The 25,013-nt window shown below is 48.1% G+C and overlaps 1 protein-coding gene across 1 annotated transcript in view; it reads left to right on the top strand.

Annotated features, from left to right (window-relative positions):
• Window positions 1-1,630: 1,630 nt before the first annotated feature.
• IDNK (IDNK gluconokinase) overlaps window positions 1,631-25,013 on the top strand; it is a 33,920-nt gene continuing 10,537 nt past the window's right edge. The window contains 2 exon segments of the mRNA XM_068107974.2: window positions 1,631-1,956; window positions 2,612-2,642. Coding sequence (XP_067964075.2) covers window positions 1,631-1,956; window positions 2,612-2,642 — 357 coding nt within the window.

Here is a 25,013-nt window from a genome sequence, read left to right as displayed (position 1 = left end):
TGAAGACCAGAAAAAGCACAGGGCCCAGAACACTACCATGGGGAACTCCAGCCTGAACAGGAGGAGGAGATGAGAGAAACCCATTCAGGGCCACACGTTGATTACGACCAGAGAGGAAGTCCGCCAGCCATGCGTGGAGATTTCCATGGATACCAAAGGAGGAGAGTTTGGTGAGCAGAGCAGGGTGCCAGACCGTATCGAAGGCACGTGAAATGTCGAGGGAGACAGCTCTAATTTCCTGTTTGGCGTTGAGGACCTCCATCCATTGTTGAGAAAGCAGAAGCAGCATGTCCAGAGTAGAGTGACCAGGTCTGAAACCAAATTGATGATCAGAGATCAAGCCATTGGAGAAGAGGAAAGATTTCATATCTGAAGCAATGATGGATTCCATGACTTTGCTGATAATTGGGAGAAGGCTGATTGGTCTGTAGTTGCTGGGATCTGTTTTTGCACCTTTTTTGTGCAAAGCGGTGATGTTGGCTGATTTCCAAGCAGATGGCAGATGACCTTGAGCAAAAGAGAGGGTGAAGAGAACAGAAAGAGGGAGTGAAAGAGCGGAAGCACATGATTTTAGGACACGTGGGCTGATGCCGTCAGGACCAGTTGCAGAATCAGAGTCGAGGGTTGACAGAAACTTTTCCACCTTGTCAGGAGGAAAGGGCACAGAGTCCAGGAGCAGCTGGGTACGACTGGGTACGGTGGGTACTGGGTACGGATGGTGAGGAGTTTCCTTGTTTTGATATCCAGGTTTTGTAATCACTTATATGCGTCTGTCTATGTGTGTGTCTGTCTGGGCTATAACTTTTTTTTTTTTTCCCATTTGAGTTTTGTCATCAAATTTTCACCAAACCTTTATTATGATAATATGGAGAAGGGAAAATTAATAATTTTTTCAAAAGATCAAAAGGTTAATGGTCAGCGTCACATAAAATGGTCAATTTTAATCCAATTGACCTGAAATTTCAATTTACCATTTGAGTTTTGTCATCAAATTTTCAACAAAGCTTTATTGTGATAATAAGGAGCAGACAAATTAATAATTTTGTTAAAATGTCAAAGGTCATCGTCACATAAAATCGTCAATTTTCATCAGATTTACCTCAAACTTTGCATATTTGGTCACTGAGTTGGTTCACCAATGAAAAGCAACAAGCTAATTGTTTTGTTTTGTTTTAGATCAAGAGGTCAAAGGTCACGGTTGCATAAAATCAACAATTTTCACCCAATTGCCTTAAAATTTCAGGAATTTGCATATCGAGTCACGGAATTGGTTCACAAATCAAAAGGTAGGAGTCGGTTGCATTTTTTTTTAATGAAAAGGTCAAAGGTCAATGTTGCATAAAATTGTCAATTTTTGTCCAATTGACCTAAAATTTTAAGAATATGCATATTGGGTCACATACAATTGGTTCACCAATCAAAAGCTAGAAGCTGATTATTTTTTTAGATATAAAGCTCAAAAGGCCAAGGCTGCATAAAATCATCAATTTTCATTTTGTATATTTTTAAAACTGGTTTTGTTATTTTGAGCATACAAGAGAAGAAGAAGAAGAAGACGAAGCAGAGGAAGAAGACTACTAAGTACAACGGACGCGATGGGCTTTGCATTTTCACATGCTTTCTAGTTGTGATGCAGAATCGTACAAACCAGTCATTCCTGGAGCCTTTGCATGCCGCACGTGGGTATTACGTCACTATTCCCGCCACAGGCGACGTGAAGGTTCCGCTGCGTGACGTCACACGCTGTGCGCCCCAGTTTGAGCGGGAGAGGGCGCCAATCGTCACGGAAATGCTTCTCGTGGTGGGCCATGCTCCGAGCGCGGACACGTGTCACGCGTCTCGCGGTACTTCGGCCTTGCCGGTGCGGCGTTGGACGTGTACGGACACCATGAGTAAAGGTCACACGAGCGGGTCGAGCACGATCGTCATATTGATGGGTGTTTGCGGATGTGGCAAGTGAGTGGCGGAACGGCGCAATTTGGTGTGAACTTTCGTTTCAAACAATTCGAATTAAATTTACGACGATCGAGGTGAATTCGGTGCAGCCTGCACTATCAAAGGATGGTCACGTGCTAAGGACACCTTAAGCCTTAAGGCCTATGATCTTCAACGTCCACCATGCAAAGGAAACATAACGTCCCCGGTAAACTGTCTGGTACTTCGTGGGTGGGGTGTTACATCTCAAAGGGTGCGTCCCCTCGGATGGACATTAAGCCGGGTGTCCTTTCTGCTAGTATTAGTGGGTGGGCGGTAAAGATCCCGCGGTGTCCTTCAAGAAGGGTCGGCGAGCTATCGCCGGCACCATGAACAAATTACAAATTCCCGCTCTAACCTACATGGGGCACTGCATCAGAGGCACAGCTGTGGACCCTCCCTCCCCTCCCCAGCGAATGACGCTACCCACACGCACGTGCCGCATAGCCAAGTGGTTCGCGTTTAAGAACACCTGGATGACAGCTTATACCTGGGTCAGGATTTGTCCCCAGACGAGATTTGAGCGACGAATGTGCACACCTCTAGGGCACACCTGTAGTGCACACCTCTAGGGTCTCGGCCGTCCTGTCATGTCAGTCCTTTGTAAATCACATTAATTATATATTCTATTTTTCAGGTCCACTGTGGGTCAAGAGCTAGCTAAAAAGGTACAATCACTTGGACCATTCTCATTTCACCCTCTTTTCATTTACATCATGTATACTATAAATTAATTACATTTTCACGGTATTTAAAATTTATCCGTAATTACAAGCCAGGTTGGTTATGTTATTGGCAAAATCAATGGCTGACAGATTTAACGTCACGGCTTACCAAGAGGATATCACAATCGATATGCTCTACCTTTACGGTTTTCATTCAGTGTGAAAAACAAACAAACCAATTGTTAAAATGATTATCAAATATCGAACGCATCGGCGTTACTGGTCTTCCAACGACACAGTACTGATTGGCCCGGCAGAAGGATCATGTTATTACCCAACCCTTGTGGGTATATTGATCACAGTAGATCTTCGCTCAGTTCTGTAAGTAAAACTTACCTCACAGATGTAGGGATTCCTCCAAATTTCTTTGTTTAATGTTATGTGTTTAATGTTATAAACGGCATTAGCGACTATTTAAAAAGCTAATAATATTTTACAAGCCCGGCTTCGCCGCTGTCTTGTTGTTATCCTCTTGGTAAGCCGTGACGTAACGCGCCGCGTCATAATTCTGTTTCCGGGTCCAAACGCGCGCGTTACTTCACGGCTTACCAAGAGGTACTTCCATCAGGCTGAACAGTTTACGTTTTGTATCCCACCGACAGGCCAGATATAGATATAGATCCAGACCTCCAAAATCTAATCGGCTTGGTCTTGTCACCGACCTAATTCATCCACCAAGTTTCGTCCAAGTCCGTCCACACCTTTTTTCAGATGTCTTGCTCAGTACAAGTGCATCGTATGTGGCCCTATCTCTCAATGGTGAAGAATCACTTAAAATTAAAATTTCTCATATCCAGATTCGGATCTTAACGAAAATCAAATTATTTCATCCTTGTCACAAACCCAGGCTCTCCAGCAAATTTTGTCCGAATCCATCCAAAACTTTGAGATATCCTGTTCACAGACAGACCGAGGTGAAAACAACAATTTCTTTTTTGTTGTATACAAGATCGAGGCTCGTGTAAGAGCTATTGATCACAAAAAAAACAAACGGACACATAAAAAACATACAACAAAGGGAGCGGGAGACAAGATGGGGGGGAGAGAGGGACGCACACAAGTACAACAGTAGAGAACAGGGACATCGGGAGATCTGTGGGAGGGAGAGGGCTTGGGGGGAGGAGGCAATGGTTTGGCATGAGTTATTATTGACTAGCCTCGGTGGTGCAATAGTTAACAGTATCTGCTCTGAGTTTAGGTGGTTAGTGGTTCGAATCCTGCACAAATCATACCACAAGACTAAAAATGGTACATAAACAAGGAACTTTGACACAGGAGGAGGTCATTCGGCCCATCGTGCCTGCGCTGCACCAACCCCAGTATTGCCACCCATCCACACACAAGCTACCTACCATCCACACAAGCCATATCCCATACCCCTCTATCTCCAATGCATCCAGGTACCTATCTAAATCCCATTAAAACGTATCCACTCCCTCCACAGCCACTACCTTTCCGGGGAGACCATTCCATGCATTAACCACTCTCCGACTGAAATATCTCTGCCTCAACTGACCTTGCTCTCATCTTTACTGTAAATATTCTAGATGAGGCCTCCTCTTTTGATTTATAATTTATCTCCCTACGAATACAATCTAAAACCATGTTTGCCTTCCTTATATCTGCCTGGCACTGGTGCCATCTGCTAACCCCCTGTATCTTTTACCACCCCCAGATCCTTCCCCTGTGTGACGTGCTGTTGCATCATCTAATCCCTATTTTCATTATTCTTATCCATCCCCAGCACCTTACATTTATTTATGTTAAGCTGCATCTGCCAATATTTTTCTCAATCTATTAAAGTATCTGAACTTTCCCAAATCTTATCACACCCTCTCTGGTGACTACGTTACCTCCACCTGTGTATCATCTGCAAATTTAGAAAGCCAGCTCTTAGCCACACTGTCCTCGTTGAGGTAAATATTATGAATAACTAGCGGGGATACCTGTTCTACGAACGGAAATAATTAGTGATTATTGACGACACCTTTTGTTGAAAAACTGCACAATCTTACTATAATACACCAAATGTCCGTCTGTCCGTTCGAAGGTACCGCAAAAACGGCTCACCCGATTGCAACGATATTTTGGGTGGGTATTGCTGGGACCCCTGGGAGTAAAATAGGCTATATTGTTTTTCCAAGTTTTCCAATTTTCCAGTTTTTCCAAACAATGGAATAATATTTACCGATATGAACAGTGATGTGGCTTTTATTGTCCCCCGTCGCACCCCGGAGCGAAAGGGGGCCTATGGTTTTCCCCTCCGTCCGTGTGTGCGTCCGTCCATGTGTGCGTGCGTGCATGCGGACGTGCGGACGTGCGTAAGCGAAGGACCAAATTCTAATTTGGTGTGTGGGTGCAACCCACGTCAAAATCCAAGATGGCCCCCACCATGTATGTCTGAACATTGTGAGCGAAATATCTTGAAAAATATAAGAACTACTAACTTCTAATCTGGTGTGTGGGTGTATCTACACATAAGGAACAACGCTATTGAAAATTGGGTCACCAAGTCTTAATCCAAGATGGCCGCCGCCATGTATGTCTGAACCTTGTGAGTGGAATATCTTGGAAAAATAAGCGAAGTTCCAACTTCTAATCTGGTGTGTGGGTGTATCTTGGCATAAGGAAGAAAGCTATTGAAAATTGGGTCGCCACGTCAAAATCCAAGATGGCCACCACCATATATATGTTTGAACCTTGTGAGCGAAATATCTTGAAAAATAAACGAACTACTAACTTCTAATCTGGTGTGTGGGTGTATCTACACATAAGGAAGAACGCTATTGAAAATTGGGGCACCACGTCAAAATCCAAGATGGCCGCCGCCATGAATGTCTGAACCTTGTGAGCGGAATATCTTGAAAAATAAGCGAAGTACTAACTTCTAATTTCGTGTGTGGGTGTATTTAGGCATACGGAAGAACGCTATTGAGGATTGGGTCGCCACGTCAAAATCCAAGATGGCCACCACCATATATATGTTTGAACCTTGTGAGCGAAATATCTTGAAAAATAAACGAACTACTAACTTCTAATCTGGCGTGTGGGTGTATCTACCCATAAGGGAGAACACTATTTAAAATTGGGTCGCCACGTCAAAATCCAAAATGGCCGCCTTGCGTCTTCCACTTTGTCAACTCACATCACTTCACCGACGGGGGACCGAGGCGTAACGCTTGTTGAAATTCTACAAATACTGTTTAGATTTTGATGAGAATTACAAACCTGCAGCGAATGCGGAAGTGGACAGATGACGGCAAAGCGCGGGTTTGATAATATCCAAATACAACCGTCATTCATTCGTAATGTTAAATCGTTAAACGTTAATCGTGTTATTCAAGTATCAATTGATGATTGGAATTGAGTGAATACAAGTACGATTTTGAATTCGTAATTGTATTCACCCACCCGTACGGAACTTCACATCAGGATTTAAATATTTGTTTTTGTCATGAATGTTGTTAAAAGTTAATTTTTTTATATTAATGTTATTTCATTTGTGATTGGAGTTATGCTGTTTGGAATAAAAAAAGAGATATCGAGTTCAAGTGAATGACGAAATGAAGTGACGGTTTTACGTTCTGAACGTGAAATTCGTAGATCGCCATATGCAGATTCGCCATTGACTGGGAATGGAACGCACGTACCTGTTTGTTTGCGAACGGGTACGTTTTTCATGGAAGTCCTTCACGAACTTGCTGTCCATGTCTGACATGCGACTGAAGGTGCTACAGGAATGTGGAATTTATTGGTTTCATGCTTTAGCATTCGCCGTTGCTGCATTGTGTTTGCTTCTGGCCTCCCACCCATGCATAGCACGGGTACCTCACTACTATTCATAATTCAAGAAAAACGATGGCTTTACAATGGAAAGTTTAATTCTGTTTACATGTAAGATTTCTATTGCCATTGTTGCGATCTCTATTTATTGTGCTTGAGGCCCGTCACAAAGAGGTAGATGTCTCAATAGGGAGCTCTGTTCAAAGCATAATAGTGCTATGAATTTTGTGGTAGAGTGGTATGTAGATCAGGTAGATCTGTGTAGGTATCATGCTCCGACTGTCGTGAAGAAGAAGAACCATGTCGATGTACATAAGCAGGGACCTGTCCAGCCCGGATGTCGGATTAAGTGTGTCTTTGTGATCATACAAGGATGATCCTGTGCTAACTGGAGTAGGGATTATGCTAATTCCCCTGTTTGTGAGACCTGTGATCTATCCATTATCCCGTATGGCAACGCACACAGACACGTAGAGTAGTTAGGCCCATTAGCACACACACTAATTAAATTCCCCCCCACAACAAAACTCATCGGAAGCCAGTTTGGGGCACTGCTGATGGAACCGCAGCCAGCTACATCACCAACTGGCATAGCAACACTCATCGCTCAGGCAGGCTGAGAGCCATACCCAGAAGGACTCGTGATTGGTCAAGGTAGGGGTAAGAAGCTGGCCACTGATTGGTGGAAGGAAGACACGAGGCAGGACGAAGGCCGCTGGTTGGCAGAGTAAGGAAGGACTGGTGATTGGCCAGGGGCATAGCAAAGAGTGACCCGCTGATTGGTAGGAGGAAGCGACAAACTGATTGGTCACTGACCAATGGCATGAGAGAGAAGTGACGCAGCCATTGGTGGAGAATTGAGCCTGTGATGTTGACCGGCACGGATTGGCAGAGAGAGAGAGAGAGCGGGAGAGAAAGAGAAAGAAAGAGAGAGACTTTTGAAGCTCTTTTATTATAAAGGTAAGAAAAGCACACAAACCATGACAAACCATGACATGTGTCAAACCATGACACAAGTCATGCAAATAATAAAGTCACCACAATTCCAAACATGTGCAGCCAAACAACAACAATAAAAACACCAAACACTAAAATAAAAAATTTAACAAACCATCATCAAGTTTACAAAACCCACCCTTTACACACCATTTTTCCACAAAGGTTTGTAAATCATCTTTCATTTGGCAAAAAGAAAATTCCAAGCGTAACCTTGCCATGACCAGAGCCTTAAACACAATTACCACATCACATAAAATATCAGCATTTGCCAGGAGCTTTGCTTTTCTTGTCTTGTAGATTGCTAATTTTCCAATAGAAATTAAGAAATTAACACGAGCAGTCTCAGAGCGTTTTTTGTAACTAAGTGGTATTCCAAAAATAAAAACCCGTGTAGAAAAAGAAAAGTTCAAACGATTAAAAAAAGTTGATTAAAAAACCAAAGAAGGGAGAGAGTCTTGCACAATCAACGTAAGCATGGAAAAGGTCTTCAGAAATCATACAAAAAGGGCATTCCACTGAATTATCCTCATTAAAACGATGTAATAAAACATTGGAGGGCAACACCATATGGGCGAGTCTCCAAGCAATATCACCAGTTCTTTTAACAATCGGTGAAACACACATTGCAGACCATTGCGGATGAGAGGGAGACCCAGAAGGCAGTTTCTCTTTCCATCGAGCCCCAAAAGAAATTGGCTGTAATGAGGGAAACCGGACTGAAATACACAAACGATACAGTCTCTTTTTATCCTTGCTGGAAAGTGGTGATGACGATAACAAGATAGATGTTGTGGTGCCATCAGCCGGCAGGCTAGAGCTAGCACAGATGGTGGTGTATGGTGGTCACCAATGTTGGCGGTTAAGCTCAGGCCCAAGTGCCTAAAAATACACAGGATTTCCTGTAGGACCTTTGCTACGCTCCTCAAAGATCTGATACCAGTTCTTACTTGAAGATGTCCTGCGGAGAATCAACTATTCCTGTTACAGTCATGAAGGTCCCGAGTCGTTTTCATGCCAGCACTCAAAAAACGTTGCACAAAAGCACGTGAGTGAGGAATAGCAGGAAAGAAGGCATTGTAGAAAAGGGGTTCCCGGAGGAACCTTTCACTGTTTTGCCGAGTTACTGAAATGGACCGCCAAACGTTCAAGACATCTTGGTAAAAGTGAGGGAGCAGCGAAGCATCGACATGTTGCAGCTCCATGAAAAAGAGTTCACAATTGTAGCCTCGCATGCCGGCTTGTTTTAATATAAAGTTTGCAGTAGATTTCCAGGGCAAGGCCTCCAGAAATATAAAATGATGAGCTGTGGAGACTCGGAAGGCCATCACCCGACAAAGAATGTCCACAAGCCCATGACCCCCTTCCGCCAGTGGAAGGCAAATAGTCTCTGGATTTAGCCAGTGTTTGCCATCCCAAAATAAGTCAAGTAAGCATTTTTGGATTGACGACACCAACGTTGCAGGTGGCTGCAAGGCAATCATTTTATGCCATAAGAGAGGGGCCACCAGGTTGTTAATGACCAGGGCACGACCTCGAAAAGACAAGGTCGACAAAATTCCTCTCCATCTGTTTCATTTCTTGCTAATTTTGTGGAGCAAACCATCCCAATTCCTTTTGACAAAACCAGGGGTTCCAAGATAAACACCGAGGTATTTCACACCTTCTTTTCCCCATGTCAAATTCATAGGGAGAATTGTAAGGGCAGAAGGTGGCGTACCACCGATCCAAACTGTTTTGCATTTCGACCAATTAATTTGCGTTGTACATGCTTGAGAGTAGACCCGTAGACACTCAAATAGCAGAGCAATGTCATTACTGCTGCGAACAGCAACACATACATAATCAGCATAGGCCAAAATGATAACGGGCTTTTCTGATGGAGTCACTGAAAAGCCCATAAGAGAAGATCGTAAACGAATCAAAAGGGGCTCAATGCAGAGAGAGTACAAGATTCCAGATAAGGGACAACCTTGCCGAAATCCCCTCCCAATCCGCAAAGGTGAACAGAGACCATCATTGATTTTGATCAAGCTAAAAATGTGATGATACAATAAGGATACATAAGAAATAAAAGATGCCCCAAAACCAAATTGCTTTAAAATGTGAAACAAATACTCATGATTAACAGAGTCAAAAGCCTTTTCTTGGTCAATAAAAAAGAGACCGGTATGTTGTTGTTGAAATACACACACATCCCACAGGTCTCGTACCAAAAAAATGTTATCGTGCATAGATCTGTGCATAACACAGTACGATTGATCCTGATGTATAACTGTGCTTAAAACAGTCTTTACACGGTTAGCAAGCGCTTTGGCAAAAATTTTGCAATCTTTGCAGAGAAGAGAAATTGGGCGCCAGTTCTGTTTCAATTGCAGGTCGTTTTTCTTCGGGATAAGGCAAACAACTGCACGTCGACAACTAATGCTTCAGTCACATTTGGCTCGGCGGCCGTTGGGTCTAAAAAATCTACGGCCACTAGCAATTATAGGGCGGCCGCAGTATTTCCACGGTCACACAATGTAGCAGTCACATATGTTTTTATTTTTCGGGTAGCCGCACGGGGTATTTAGAAATTGTGGAGACTGAAAACGTGGGGGTGCCGTACGGTCTTTGATTTGATGTCGCACGGTGACCTTAGGGCGTCCCTGCGGCGGCCATAGAATTTTCAAGGCAGACGCAAGGTAGCCTCAAGGTGCCCGCAAGGCGACCGCAGGGGGGCCCTAAGGCGAACGTGCGGCCAGACGGACGGTAACGAGTGGGTATATATACCAGTTCTTTTTCATATGTATAACAGCACTTACAGTTGTCATGGCTACGGCTTGTCGAATTGCTACGGCCAACCTAGAAATGAAAAAAGTTATAACTCCGCGCTATAATTCCACGGCGACCCCTACGGCCTGTAAAAGATAGCCATATGCCCTAGGGCCACTCTGAGGCCACCTCAGAAACTCTGCGGCCGCCGCACGTTTCTGTCAATTTAGGGGGGGTACGGCCGCCGTATCCTAGCCGTAGAGCAAATGTGACTGAGGAGTAAGGGGTAACAATCCCTCACGCAGACTGTATAAAAACACTGAGTGCAAAGCAGGACCAAGCATGTCCCAAAAGGTTTTATAAAATTCAGCTGGTAGCCCATCAAAACCAGGAGCCTTATGATCAGCAAGGTCATCTAGCGCAGTTTTAAGTTCACCGAGAGTAATGTTCTCATCCAAGACATGCCGCTGATGCTCATCTATCTGCGGTAAATTGGTCGTAGTGCAGGCACAGCATTAGGCTTAAAGGAAAACACACTCTCAAAGTAAGACCGAACAAAATGAACAATCTCCGTATTGTCACTAAGAATATGCCCATCCCTATCCCGAAGACTAAGCATTTGCTGGCTCGCCTTGGTCATCTTCTCAAACTTAAAGAAATCTTTACAACATGTGTCTGAAGACAGTAAACCATTCACTCTCAGCCTGACTAAGGCACCAATACCATTTTCTTGAATTAATTCCTTAAGCAGAGTTTGTTTTTCAAAGAGGAGTTGACACCGTCTTTCATCACTAAGGACCTCAGCACCTTCCTGCAATCGTATAATTTCTTGTTTCAAGGCATCAATACATAATTGTTTACTTTGAGAGCAATTGGTTTTGTATTGCTGACAGAAAACACGGATCTGCGCTTTAGCATAGTTCCACCACTGACAGAGATTTAGGAAACGATGTTGGAAATACACAGCCTTGTCCCAAAAAACCGCAATGGATGATTTAAAGAAAGGATCGCTCAGAAGAGAGGTGTTAAAAGACCAATACAAGGTGCGGCGTTTGAAACGAGGAAAAGAAAAGCACAGTTTTACCAAAGAATGATCAGAGAAACCAGAAGGGACAATAGCTGTATATGTCACAAGATTGATAGCAGAGTTAGGAATATAAAATTTATCAAGACGAGCAAGTGAAAGATGATTTAGTAAAACCCGAAACCAGCTAAATTGCTGCAGGTTTGGGTGTTGTTGCCGCCATACATCGTTGAGGTCATGCCGCGAAATTATATTGGAAAGAGGCCTACCTGAAGCTGGATGTGGCTCTGCACTGTTCTTATCTAAAGTTTGGTTTAAAGTACAGTTAAAGTCACCCCCTAAGCACAACAACGTATCAGAAGAGAGGTGTCTCAGGAAATTAAAGAACTGATTTAAAAACGTTCTTCTATCTGTTCTATCGCTTGGAGCATAGACGTCAACAAACATAAATCGTTGCTGATTGTATTCAAACTCCACAGAGGCGAGCGCTTCCCAACGTCGATTCCGTCGATTCCCAACGGAGGTGAACAAACTAACCCGTGCTCCCGGGTTAGCGCTTCAAGAGACGTGTAACGAGAGCTATCCGCCATCGTTTCCACGTTTCAGACCCGTACGATTTCCTTAAAGATAGGGGGGGGAGACAGACAAACGTGTACTGACAAAAAAAGCAATACCCGCACTCACAGAATCTGTATTACTAAAAAACCAAGTGCCAATCAGCTGTTGCTGCCAATCAGCCGTTGCTGCCAATCAGCCAGGCAGTCTGCAGTGGCACGAGTTTCTTACAATAAAAGTACATCAATCCTTTCCCTCTTGGCTACTTGCACAGTCTGGGACCTACGCAGCTGACTGCGCCCACCATTAATGTTCAAACTTGCTATGTTCATAAAAACATAGGCAGCAACACAGCCATTACAGGTTTAATGATGTCCTTGCTGTGACAACGTACCTCTTCAGTCTTTTCAGTGATTGATCAGAAAAATGAAGGGCCGCAGATTGTTGTACAACTTCCTGAGCCCCACTAATGAAGGCGTGAGTGTCGACGAAGAAATCGCAAATTTTCACGCGCCTTTTACGGTAATTTTTTTGGAGGAAATCTATGATTTTAGCAGGAGGGACAGAGTCTGGAGAGACATGCTCCGATGAGAAGTCGGCCTCACCATCACTCAGTGAGGCAACGGAAGAACCCCCATCAGTCACAATCATTGCATTGAGAGTCCATTGCCGAAGCAACGGGCTCATCAATGCGACAATCTGAGACTACAGCACTATCACCCTGCTGACCATGATCTTGACAAGGCTCAGCTGCCTCAATGGAGGATTCGATCACAGACGGATCACTAGTTCCTACACACTCACCACTCCCCACAGCGGGAGGGGTGGCACAATCAACACAAGCTTCACCAGGGAACACACATGGAGGCTCAACCTCACATGGAGGTTTACCCTCAGAACACCGGAGAGACTCAGGTGCTGTCTGGCCAACACATAAATTTTCAGCATTTATCACATTACTCTCAGAATATTCTGAAGGCAGAGGAGGCTGAGGGATTACCTCAACTGGAGGCAACTGCTGAGGATGAGGTTGCACTCCATCGTCACCTTCACTCACCACTTGAGCATAGGTTGGAGGACCGGCCAAGACCTTATTATCAGGCTCGTTGAGGTCGCTAGAAGGTGAGAGGGTTCTTTTCCTGGTTCTCTGTTTGTCTACAATGGGGTTTGCGTCAGCACTACCCATATTGTTTACATCATCGACAACGATCTCAGTAGAGCCCTGCTGTTCATCACCATCCAGGCTAGTGACTCTATCTGTGGACTTTTTCAGGCACGAGTCTTTTAAATGACCATATTGACCACACTCAAAACAAACTAGAGACTCTGTGGAGACAAAGACCCGATAAGTGTGACCTTCGACCTTGAAGGGCAATACCGCATTTAAAGAGGTTACACCACGCGGTAAAATCATATAAACAAAACGACGAAAGGACATGAGGTGTTTTAAACGGTTATTTTTCCCTTGTACAGGAACCATAGTAACTGAGGAGATGACAGAACCAAGTTTGTTTCGTTCAGTAACCAGGTCTTTGTTCTTAAGGAATGGAGGAGCGTTAGAGAGAGAAACCCGAACTGCCGGCATGTCGAGTGGACATGTCTGAACAAACACGTTGGGAGCAAAGAAAAGCCCGTGCTCGACTATTTGAGCAACCATGGGCACTGTGGAAACAAAGATTACCACACGTTTATTCATGCGAGAAGCCGCTTTTACATTATCCAAACCGATTATCTCTCCGACGGCAAGGATAATAGGCTCGACGTCGATTCCCAACGGAGGTGAACAAACTAACCCGTGCTCCCGGGTTAGCGCTTCAAGAGACGTGTAACGAGAGCTATCCGCCATCGTTTCCACGTTTAAACAAAGGATAAATGTATCAAGGTTTAATGAAGCGAAAAAGCTCCAGTAAACAAATGAAAAATAAAAATATTTACGAAAAAAGAAATGGAAAAAGGTATTATGATTTGTAACACAAAGCGAAAAAAACCGAAGAGGGAACCGCCCTAAGGGGGAACCTTCACCGGTCTCACCACATGTGCTCCCTCACTCTCTCACTCTCAAGAGGGGGGAAGGGATGATAACGTGGAAGGGTGATACACAAAAGACGGCACAAAGGTGAGAAGAGGTAAGGGGAGGGTAAAGATACAAACCACGAGCACGGAGCTATAATGCCAAAACACGAGCAGACGCCATGACACCGCCCCCAACGCACCGACAGATGGAGATATATATATATATGTATATATATATATATATTGTTACAGACGCGGCTTTTAGATGTTATATTGACCGAGCGGTGGTGTATTTAACCGCGTCCGAACAGTTACTCCCCGATTAAAACCCGATTTCACCCGACGTTGACCAGATCGCCCCACGGATATTCAATCGGGAAATCTCTAAAGCGATCGCAAGAGAATGAAAAAGAAGAAGAAGAATACGGAGGAAGAACAGATTTATTATACGCACACAAGCAAAGGATGGAAGAAACAGTGACACAGCGAATCCTTAACTTACCCTATTCATTTTTACTTAACCCCAAGACAACGAGTAGGACAGACGACGTTCACACTTACACGGGGGGATATTGCAGGCAGGTAGGGCTTGAGGTAGATTGCTGGAGAGGGAGGCCAGGCTGGAGGTAGCAGCTCTCAATTCCTCGCGGTTTTTGGCGGGAAAATCCTCCGTCGCGTATCCGCTGCTGTAGACGTCACGCGCTGGCTCGGCACACCTGCTCCTCTTCTTCCTGGTGGAGCCGTCTCCCTCCTTTCAGCGCGTCTCTCCAAAGCTGGTTTCCTTTCCGAGTACCTCTCCTCTTTGGCTTGGAGCGTTTCGCATCTCACCGCCTCTCTTTGGTGCTGCCTCTTTGCTCCTCTCCCAGGGTCATCTCCAGCTCATCTCTCCAAAGCAGTCCCCTGCAGTCGCTTTTATCACCTCGGGCGAAATCAAGCCGCCGACTCCGAGGGCACGCCTACCGGGTCACTCACCGCGGTGTTGATTGGCTGTTAGGGCCGGTTCACTCCTGCCCTCTTCTGACGAGGTGGAGACACGCCTTTCTTCTCCAACCTTACCTCGTGGCCAATGGTGGTTGAAGAGAAAAACCGACCAAAATGCGGAAGGCAAATGGAAGGGAGGTTTTGGGGAAATTGGAAGGGCCTACGCTTATTTTGTTTGATACAATGCAAAGTCAATCTAGTGGGAAAACACATACTTAGCCTACATGGAATAAGGAAATACACTATTTAAAAGATATATCGTGACCTGCGTGTATATTCCATGCAATTAACTAGGACGCTGACTGCGACCATTATTTACATTAACAGGGTGGTACCGTACGTTTGTAACGTTCACATTGTAACGTTTTCACATTCGTTACACTTCCTCCAAAATTGTTACACTTCTCAAAAAACCGTTACACTTCTCAAATTCGTTACACACTTCTCAAATTCGTTACACTTCTCAAAATCGTTACACTGCACCCCCCTTTCTTCAGGTCCGTCCTCGGACCTATTAAACTTTAACTTAGTGTGGCACGTAGGTGTAATTCCCTCTACAATTAACCTGACCCTGAGTGTGACAATTTTAAAACACAAATAAGTATGTCCCCCTATTGCATTGCATCCTGTCTAACAGACTCAAGCCCACAGCTAACCGAATTACGGGATTATTCTCAAACTATACATTTACGGTGGGGAGCATTATTTACAATGACGTGATTTCTTATTTACAACGCAACCCAGGACCTGTGTTTTTCTTTTTTTCTTTTTCTTTTTAGGGAACAAGAAAAAGAAATTCCTGTTGGGAGGGAGGAGACAGCACGCATTGCATCGATGCACCAGTACCAATACCACCAATACCACCAAAGCACCCAAACACCACAAAGCACCCAAAAGCACCAACCAGTGCGCAGTCACCATGGCTCATAATAAACACAACAAAAGAACTGGTGGTGGTCTTCTCTTTCTCTGCTGGGCCGATGTTCTTCCCGACGTCTTCTGGCTTCATGCGGCCTATTTGGACATAATAAAAAGCACAACTTGTGTCCATTTTTATTTAGGGCCTCAGGGGCCAACTAAGGGTGGTCCATCTGTTTGGCAGAGGTGCCACCTTACCGAGGTCCGCAAGCAAGATTCCCTGGCCACTATGGCCGGTTTCCAACAGAGGTGCCCTGCCCCAGAACCTGGGGTCCATCAAGTGGTACTTGGCCGCAGAACAGCGGTCCATAAAGTGGTACATCAACGCAATGCATGCTGGTTCTGGGAATCTCGGGCGCACAATGGCCACCTCACGCACGCTCCCATCGGCACCCAATGGCGCACAGGTCATGTGGGAGACAAAAGAAAGACAATTGAGCGAGGGGTAAGGTCACAAGGGTACACGTCAATAAGGCAATGCAAGGTGAAATGCGTACGGAGGCCGAAGTGAGAAAGCTCGTCCCTACCGTACGTCACCCCCCTGTCACCTATCCTACCCTTACCCCATATGTACAAAAATCTACCCATTTACAAATTCGTCACTACTGTCACGTCTTCCCCATATTTCCCCTATACCAAATTCGTCTCCACAATCCCTTTACTTCAAAATTTGCCATCACCAATTCATCATCAATCCTCATAAGGAGGGAGAGATGGAATTACGCACAATGTCACACCCACGTCATGATGCGTCTCACAATCCAAACATTTGCATCATAAAAAATAATCAAAACATGGCATGGTGTGGAGTACCTGTCACCTCAGGTGAGTGGATGCAGATGGTGCGAGGAGATCCTTCATCCTAACTATTTTCTAAATGACTTTAACACACTTTACACTACCCGGGGTCTTTCCCTGCCAATCCATTGGCCAACTTACACTATGGGTTCTAATAACCAATTCCCATTGGCCAAACTGTGGTGCTTCTCAATTTGGGGTCTCACTCCCCCGATTCATCTCCCGGTGCTCTAGCACAATTTCTGGGCTGCGACGTGTACCTCTCCCAACAGGTCTACCCACCTGCACACCTCCACCACTGTAGTTGCCACCCGAGCTTACCTAGCTCCTCACCCTAACCTAACTACCTGGGGACAGCCCCTCTCCTGGCTCTGTCACCCCATGGTGCCCTCTGGCACTGGGCTACCCGGGTCCGTCCTCCGGATCCTCGGGCCCCATCCACACAACTACTACCGGCTCCCAGAGCCCACCTGCGGCCTCACCTGGCCGACATCCTTACAGTGGTGGAGTGCCCAAACCAACTACACACACTAACAGGCTACACGCCCAGCCATTTCCACAACACCAACGCACCCATCCACATACCATTCTGTCACCCGCACCACAGATGCCAATATCCAACCACAATTTACCTGTACCCTCTACCTAACACTTACACTACCCGCCCCGGGTATCCGTGATGGGGGTCCACTCTTCCCCCATTCACACCTTCGCACCATGCACTCCACTCCACAATTTCCACCATTCTCACTCCACGACCATCCATTTCACTACTCCATACCATTTATTCCATACAGCCACATACACCTGTTCTTCATTCACCTGTCGTGGCACACCTGTGCAATCATACCTGGTGCCACCTGCACCCTCCTTTCTTCCTGGACCATTTGGTCAACACAACACGCAATCACCACTACTCCCTCATACACTGCTCCATTCACCTGTCAGTTGCACACCTGTGCAATCACACCTGTTCCATTCTCACCTGTTCAATCCTCACACACACGGCATCATCTCAGCTAACTACTCCCCTCTGAAACTTGCGCTTCCCAGTCGTCCCTTTAAACTATTGCGCTCCCACGTCATTATAATCCACACTAATCTACCTGCGTCCCCACTACAGGTATCAGTCACTAACTAAACTTAACGTTACCTAATGTCAATCTCTTCTTGATCCCTATCATTATCCAAGCCGTCCCTGGCTCGGTTGTCATAGCCACCCCATAAACTATTGCGCATTTGCCCCCACGTCTGTGAGGGATGACAGCGTTGCCATCCCACCACCGCGGGGCATCTCACTACCATCCCCCCAGTCCTCTGACGCTACGAGCCCCCGTCGCAAGAGGTACTGGGCCCTGCCTCGGCATCTAGAGCCGAGGCGATCCATGAGGGCGCCTGCTCGCCGGCATAAGGTCTTATCCGGTCGGCATGGACGATCCGAGGGGGGGTCCGTGGCCCCATTTTGATCTTAATGACCACGTCACAGATTTGCGACAGGACGACTCCCGGGCCTTGCCAGGGGGAGGTGAGTTTTGGGCACCTTCCCTTCCGCCTCCGGGGATTAAAGAACCAAATCTTCATCCCCGGAGCGTATTGACTCCCCTGGCTCCGGTCGTCGTACCTGCGCTTCATCTTGGCCCCCGCCAGATGGAGCTGGCGGCGGGCGAAGGCATGGACCCGCTCCATGCCTTCCTCCAGGTGACGTGCGTACCCCTCCCTCGGCGGTGTGTCCGTGGTGTCTGGCACGGGACCGCATAGCAAGTCGGCGGGAGCCCGTAACTCCCGCCCATACATAAGCAACGCTGGACTGCATGCGGTGGCCCCGTGCTGGCTAGTTCGGTAGGCCATCAACAGGTACGGGAGATGTTCGTCCCAGTCATCCTGACGGGTGGTGGTGAACAATGCCAGTTGTTGGATCAATGTTCGATTGAACCTTTCCACCATCCCGTCAGATTGTGGCCGCAAGGGCGTGGTCCTGGTTTTCCGAATTGACAGGAGTCTGCACACATCTTTTAGTAATTGGCTCTCAAAATTTCGACCCTGATCGGTGTGCAGCTCCTGTGGAATCCCGTGCCGACATACAAATCCTTCTACGAAGGCCTGTGCTACCACCCCTGCTTCTTGGTTGGGGAGGGCATAGGCCTCCGGCCACTTGGTGAAATAGTCCATTACAACGAGGATATACTTATTACCTTGGCGGGTGCGGGGCAGCGGTCCTAGTATATCCATAGCCACCCGCTCAAGGGGGGCCCCCACCTGATGTAATTGAAGGGGGGCCCTCATCCTCCGTGCTGGTCCCTTTTTGGCAGAACAGGCGTCGCATCTCCGACACCAGTCCTGTATGTCGCGCCCCATATTCACCCAATAGAACCTCCGGCGGACCCGAGATATTGTCTTTGTCCTGCCCAAATGGCCGCCGGAGCGGGTACCATGCACCTGTTGCAATATGACGTTCTTGAATTTGTCAGGGACTATCACCAGCCAGGAAGTTCTATCAGAGGGAACCTCCACCCACTTGCGATACAAGATGTTGCCTTTCAATTCCAGGGTCTGCCACTGAGCCCAATACGCCTTTGTTTGCGCCCCGAGGGGGGTGACCTCTTCCCCCTTTGGTCTTTGCCCCAATTTGACCCATTGGAACACCGGCCCCAGAACAGGATCCTCCTGCTGGGCCGTGCTCCAAGCCAACTCTCCAAATTCCTCGTCCGCGGTTAGTGGCAAAATTGGCCCTCTCACCCGGGTTGCCCGGACGACGAGAATCGGGGCGGAATCGCCCAATTGCTCCCTCTCCTCGTGTCTCGCACAAAATTTACAGTTTTCCCCCAGACAAGGACGCCGAGAGAGTGCGTCCGCATTACCATGGGCCTTCCCGGCCCTATGGGCCACATCAAAATCGTACTGCTGCAACTTTTCCAACCACCTTGCAATTTGGCCCTCCGGTTCCTTGAACCGAAGGAGCCATTGCAAGGAGGAATGGTCAGTTCTAACCAAAAATTTCCGCCCGTACAGGTACGGGTGGAAATGGTTCATGGCAGCCAGCATGGCCAATAACTCTTTGCGAGTGACGCAATAATTTCGCTCGGGCCTACTTAAGGCCCGACTATAGTAACCAATCACTCTCTCCACGCCCTCCTGTGTCTGAGACAAAACTGCGCCCAATCCTTCCTGGCTCGCATCCGTGTCCAGGGTAAATGTCCCGTCACTAGTGGGGTAAGCTAGAAGGGGCGCGGATGTTAGACACCCCTTCAATTTTTGGAAGGCCTCGTGGCACTCCCGTGTCCAATTAAATCGCGTCCCCTTCTCCGTAAGCTGGTGGAGGGGACGGGCCAACTCTGCAAATTTCGCCACAAAGCGCCGGTAGTAGGAGCAGAGTCCCAAAAATCCCCGCACCTCCTTGATGGTACGTGGTGCGGGCCACTCCTCTACCGCTTTAATTTTGTCTGGGTCCGTTTTTACCCCCTCGCGGCCGATCACGTGACCTAGATAGGCCACCTCTCTTGCAAACAAAGTGCACTTACTCGGGTTCAGCTTCAACCCTGCCTGTCTGAGGCACCCGAACACCTGGTCCAAATTAGCTACGGCCTGGGGGAACGTTTTGGCATGTACTAGGACGTCATCCAGGTACACCAGGCATGATTGCCATGGCATGCCGCCTAGTACATGCTCCATCAATCTTTCAAAGGTGGCGGGGGCGTTACACAAACCAAACGGCATCACAGTAAACTGATACAGTCCCTTACCTGTGGAAAATGCCGTTTTCTCCTTCCCTGCCCTATCCATCTCCACCTGCCAATACCCACTCTTGAGGTCCAAAGTCGAGAACCAATTTGAGCCCGCAACGGCATCGAGGGTGTCATCAATTCTTGGCAGGGGATATGAGTCCTTGAGTGTCACGTTGTTTAGCTGGCGATAGTCCACGCAGAACCGCGTGGTCCCATCCTTCTTTTTGACCAGCACAACAGGTGACATCCAAGGACTTCCCGAGGGCTCGATCACACCTGCGTCGAGCATTTTTTCAACCTGCTCGTCAGCTTCCGCCCTCTTGCTCCAAGGGAGCCGTCGGGCGGCCTGACGAATAGGCCGGGCCTCACCGGTGTGGATCTGATGTTTCACCAGGCCCGTACGTCCAATATCCTCGGTGGACAAGGAGAAGAGGTCCAAATGGGACCCAACCAGTTTGTGTAAGGCCTCCCTCTGGGTACCTCCCAACTCTACACTACTACGATTTACCATCTCGCAAATGGGATCGGGCCAATTCCTAGAACTTATTGAAGGCTCCCCCTGGGGCCGGCTCGGCTGGACGTTCTCGCCCCTCACTGACGCGACTTCTCTAACTGGGGTGCAGCCTGCTACCTTCGTGCCCCTTCCTATAGTGCGTGGTTCTGTGCTACTATTAATTACTCGGACGGCCACCACCGGCCCGTCCGTTTTTACAAGGGTACGGCCCACGATTAAACCAGGTATGGATAGCGCTGCCACCGGTTCGACCAGGCCGCAGGATTCCTGCCATGTCGGGCGAGCTGACCATCGGGCCGGCACGATGGCCTCGGCCCCCGGAGGGATGGTCACGGCCTCAGGAGCCTCCAGCTCCACCCTCTCGGCCGTGCTCACCCCCTCCAATGGTAGCTCTTCCACTCCCCATCGCAGGATCCCCCGACTCAAGTCGATTTTACAACCGCTGGCAGTCAACAAATCCAACCCTATTAAGCACGGGTCGTACACCTCCGCCACCCAAACCTCTATCTCTTCCTTTACCGATCCCAACTTGAGGGTCACAAAACCACGCCCTATGATCGGAGCCGTTGCCCCGGTAGCCAACTGCAAACTATGATTTTCCAGACGCTGGATTTTACCCCAGCCGTCTGCACTCGAATTAAGGATCACGGGGCTGATGATCGTGGCGCTGGCTCCCGTGTCCACCACGGCGTCCACCCCCACGCCGGCAATTTTGCACCGAATTGTCAAACTACCCGTCCCAATTCGGCCACAATGAATGACCTGTCGCGTCAACGAGGGCTTCTCCCCATCCTCTTCTGCCGAACACCGCCCTGCATGCCCGGCACGTTCTAGTTTCCCGGGTCCTGGCGGGGGGGTGTCTGAGGTCGGCTAGGCCGATCGATACTGGGCGGAGTTGAGGGCATCGGCTGGCGGGGAACGTCCCGGCGCGGAGCTCGACACTCCCATGCATGGTGACCCATCCGAGCACAATTATAGCACCTCACCTGGTAAGGTGCTTGCCTCCGGTATTCCAAATTCCCCCCCCTGTATGTCTGAATTGGGGTACTCTGTCGGGGACTACCGGGTGCCACCGCTGGGGCCGCCTGCCATGGTCCAGGTCCCGCCAGGCGCCGATCCACTAACCTCCGGACCATGCTCTCCAGGTCAGGGCCCCCATCACGGGCCCCATCTGACGCACCGCCACTGCATGGCGCTCGCCTCCCCGGGCCAGGGGCCTCGCTGCTTCCCAACGGGCTGCAGCGTCGGCCGCCTGACTCATGGTTTGCGGGCGCCACATGGCGAGCTGTTGCCGGAGCTCCAGATCCGGAAGGGCCTGAATAAAGTGATCCAGCGCCAGGCTTTCCTGGGAACTCGCTGCCATGTCCGCGTGTGCAATCCCGACCGCGCGGCGAATATCGTGAGCAAGTTCCCCGATGGTCTCCTGGGGCTTGCGTTTTCGCTGCGCAAGTTGGGCTTTAACAAGCTCGCTTTGCTGTTCAATGCCGAACCGATTAATTAATGCCGCACGGAGGGCTGACAGGGTGAGAGCACCCGGTGGTAAAGCCGTCAGCACCTCCGCCGCCGCGCCGCGCAGTGCCCCCACCAGGTGTACTCCACCTTCGTCCGGATTCCAACCGTTGCCTTTACACACGTACTCAAACTGCGCCAGGTACGCCCTCAAATCACTCTTGCCGTCATACGGCGCGAGTGGGACCTTGTGGGCGCCCGAAGGTCGGACCCCGCGCGTCACTCCTTGCGGGATCAACGCGGGACCAAACCGTTCGGGCTCCCACAGTACGCTATTCCCGGGGGGCTCCCGCGCGTCCCCCGTCCCTCCAAACACTACCCCTCCTGGTGTCGATGCCTGGGTCGCCCCTCCGCAACCCGCTACCCACGCCATACCCCCACAGCCTTGCTCACCAGCACCCCCCTCACTCCCCATAGCCAACCCTCCTTGCACACCTCCTCTGTCCATACACTCCGGACCAGTCATACATCTTACCATTGGTCCCTCACGAACACCCGGGTCTACACCACCCCCCAAGCCGACTGAATCTCCCCTCACATCATGTACATTGCCACTCACCTCCGTACCTCGTCGCACCTCCTCTGCCACCTGCAAACTTTTTATTTGGTTAGTGAGCACCGCATCATGATTTGAACACAGACCTTGTACATATTCCATGACTTCCTCCTTTATCTCCCTCTTAGTTTCCCTCCGTCTCTTCTTAATTTCACTCACCCCTTCTTCCACCTCCTCTAATTTTTCCTTTACCTCCTTCAGCTCCCGGTGCGCCCCCTCTATTTCTTCCTCCATCGCTACTTTAACCGTTTCTATGTGCGTCCTTACCTCCCGGTCCTTCGTCTCCATTACTTCTGTCACCTCTTCCAACCTCTTCGTCAATCCCTCATGTACCATTTGACATTCCTTTTGTGTCGCTATTAATTCATTTTTAATGTCCTTTTGTGTTGCTTTTAAACCCCCGATGATTGCAGTGTTTTTTTCCACTTGGTCCGCTAGTTCCTTTTGTCCCACTGTCAGCTGTTCTACTCCTTTCGTCAGATCTTCTATTCCCCCCTGTAACTTTGCCGTATTATTTCTCACCTCTTTCTCTATACGCTTTTCGCCTCGCTTTACCTCCTCGCGCAGCCCCGAAACCTCCTCACTTACCCCTCGTCGTATTTCCTCCATCTCTTTTGTAGATGCCACCCTCATCTGTCCCAATTCATCCCTCTGAGCATCCAGTTTGGTTTCTACTCCGATTTTCACCTCCTCTATCTGCTCTCCCATTTGTTTGATTTCCCTGGCAGATTGTTCCCCTATTTCCCGCAATTTGTCCTCCATCCTATTTTCTAACCCCATTAACCCATTTTTTACCTCTTTTATCCCGTTGTCTAACCCCTCAAAATTTTTGTCTAACTTCCCAAATTTCTTGTCTAACTCCTCACCGGTACCCCTCGCTTCGTCCCTCATTACCCCCATTTGGTTTCCTATTACCCCCATTTGCCCCATAATTCTGCTTTCCATTTTTTCACTATCAGCCCTCCTTCTGTTTTCCATTTGTTCCATACTGTCGTTTTTTTTCTGCATTTCCACCATGAATTGGGCCATGAAGGCTTGTATTTGGGCCGTGCTCATTGGTTCCGCGACCGTGGCCCCCTCAACCACGTGCGCGAGGGCGCCATTCTGTGCGTCTGAAACCTCCGCAACCACATTGCTATTTTCCGCCTCCTCCCTATCCTCCATATACATTTCCCCGAGGTCCTGGGTCGATTCCACCCTGTCTATTTCTCCCACCGACTTCCGATCGCCTTGATTGTCCATGGCGCGATCTCAAAATTCGGGTTTTGCTTTATAAAACAAAATAAATTTCGGCAGCTCGTAATTTTGACCAAAAAATTTTTTTCTAGATGTTTTAAAAATTTGGTTCGGGACCCGAATTCCACTCCCAGACACCAATTGTTACTCTAATAGTACAATTGGTGTTCCAAAATTTGGGCCTAACAAATTTAGTCCCAGGTCCGAATTCAACTCCTGACAACCAATTGTTACAGACGCGGCTTTTAGATGTTATATTGACCGAGCGGTGGTGTATTTAACCGCGTCCGAACAGTTACTCCCCGATTAAAACCCGATTTCACCCGACGTTGACCAGATCGCCCCACGGATATTCAATCGGGAAATCTCTAAAGCGATCGCAAGAGAATGAAAAAGAAGAAGAAGAATACGGAGGAAGAACAGATTTATTATACGCACACAAGCAAAGGATGGAAGAAACAGTGACACAGCGAATCCTTAACTTACCCTATTCATTTTTACTTAACCCCAAGACAACGAGTAGGACAGACGACGTTCACACTTACACGGGGGGATATTGCAGGCAGGTAGGGCTTGAGGTAGATTGCTGGAGAGGGAGGCCAGGCCGGAGGTAGCAGCTCTCAATTCCTCGCGGTTTTTGGCGGGAAAATCCTCCGTCGCGTATCCGCTGCTGTAGACGTCACGCGCTGGCTCGGCACACCTGCTCCTCTTCTTCCTGGTGGAGCCGTCTCCCTCCTTTCAGCGCGTCTCTCCAAAGCTGGTTTCCTTTCCGAGTACCTCTCCTCTTTGGCTTGGAGCGTTTCGCATCTCACCGCCTCTCTTTGGTGCTGCCTCTTTGCTCCTCTCCCAGGGTCATCTCCAGCTCATCTCTCCAAAGCAGTCCCCTGCAGTCGCTTTTATCACCTCGGGCGAAATCAAGCCGCCGACTCCGAGGGCACGCCTACCGGGTCACTCA

The sequence above is a fragment of the Myxine glutinosa genome, chromosome 2, assembly GCF_964187855.1.
Source record: "Myxine glutinosa chromosome 2, kmMyxGlut1.1, whole genome shotgun sequence".
Lineage (NCBI taxonomy): Eukaryota > Metazoa > Chordata > Myxini > Myxiniformes > Myxinidae > Myxine > Myxine glutinosa.
Note: the sequence above shows the minus strand (reverse complement) of the source record. Positions and strands in the feature narration are given on the sequence as shown.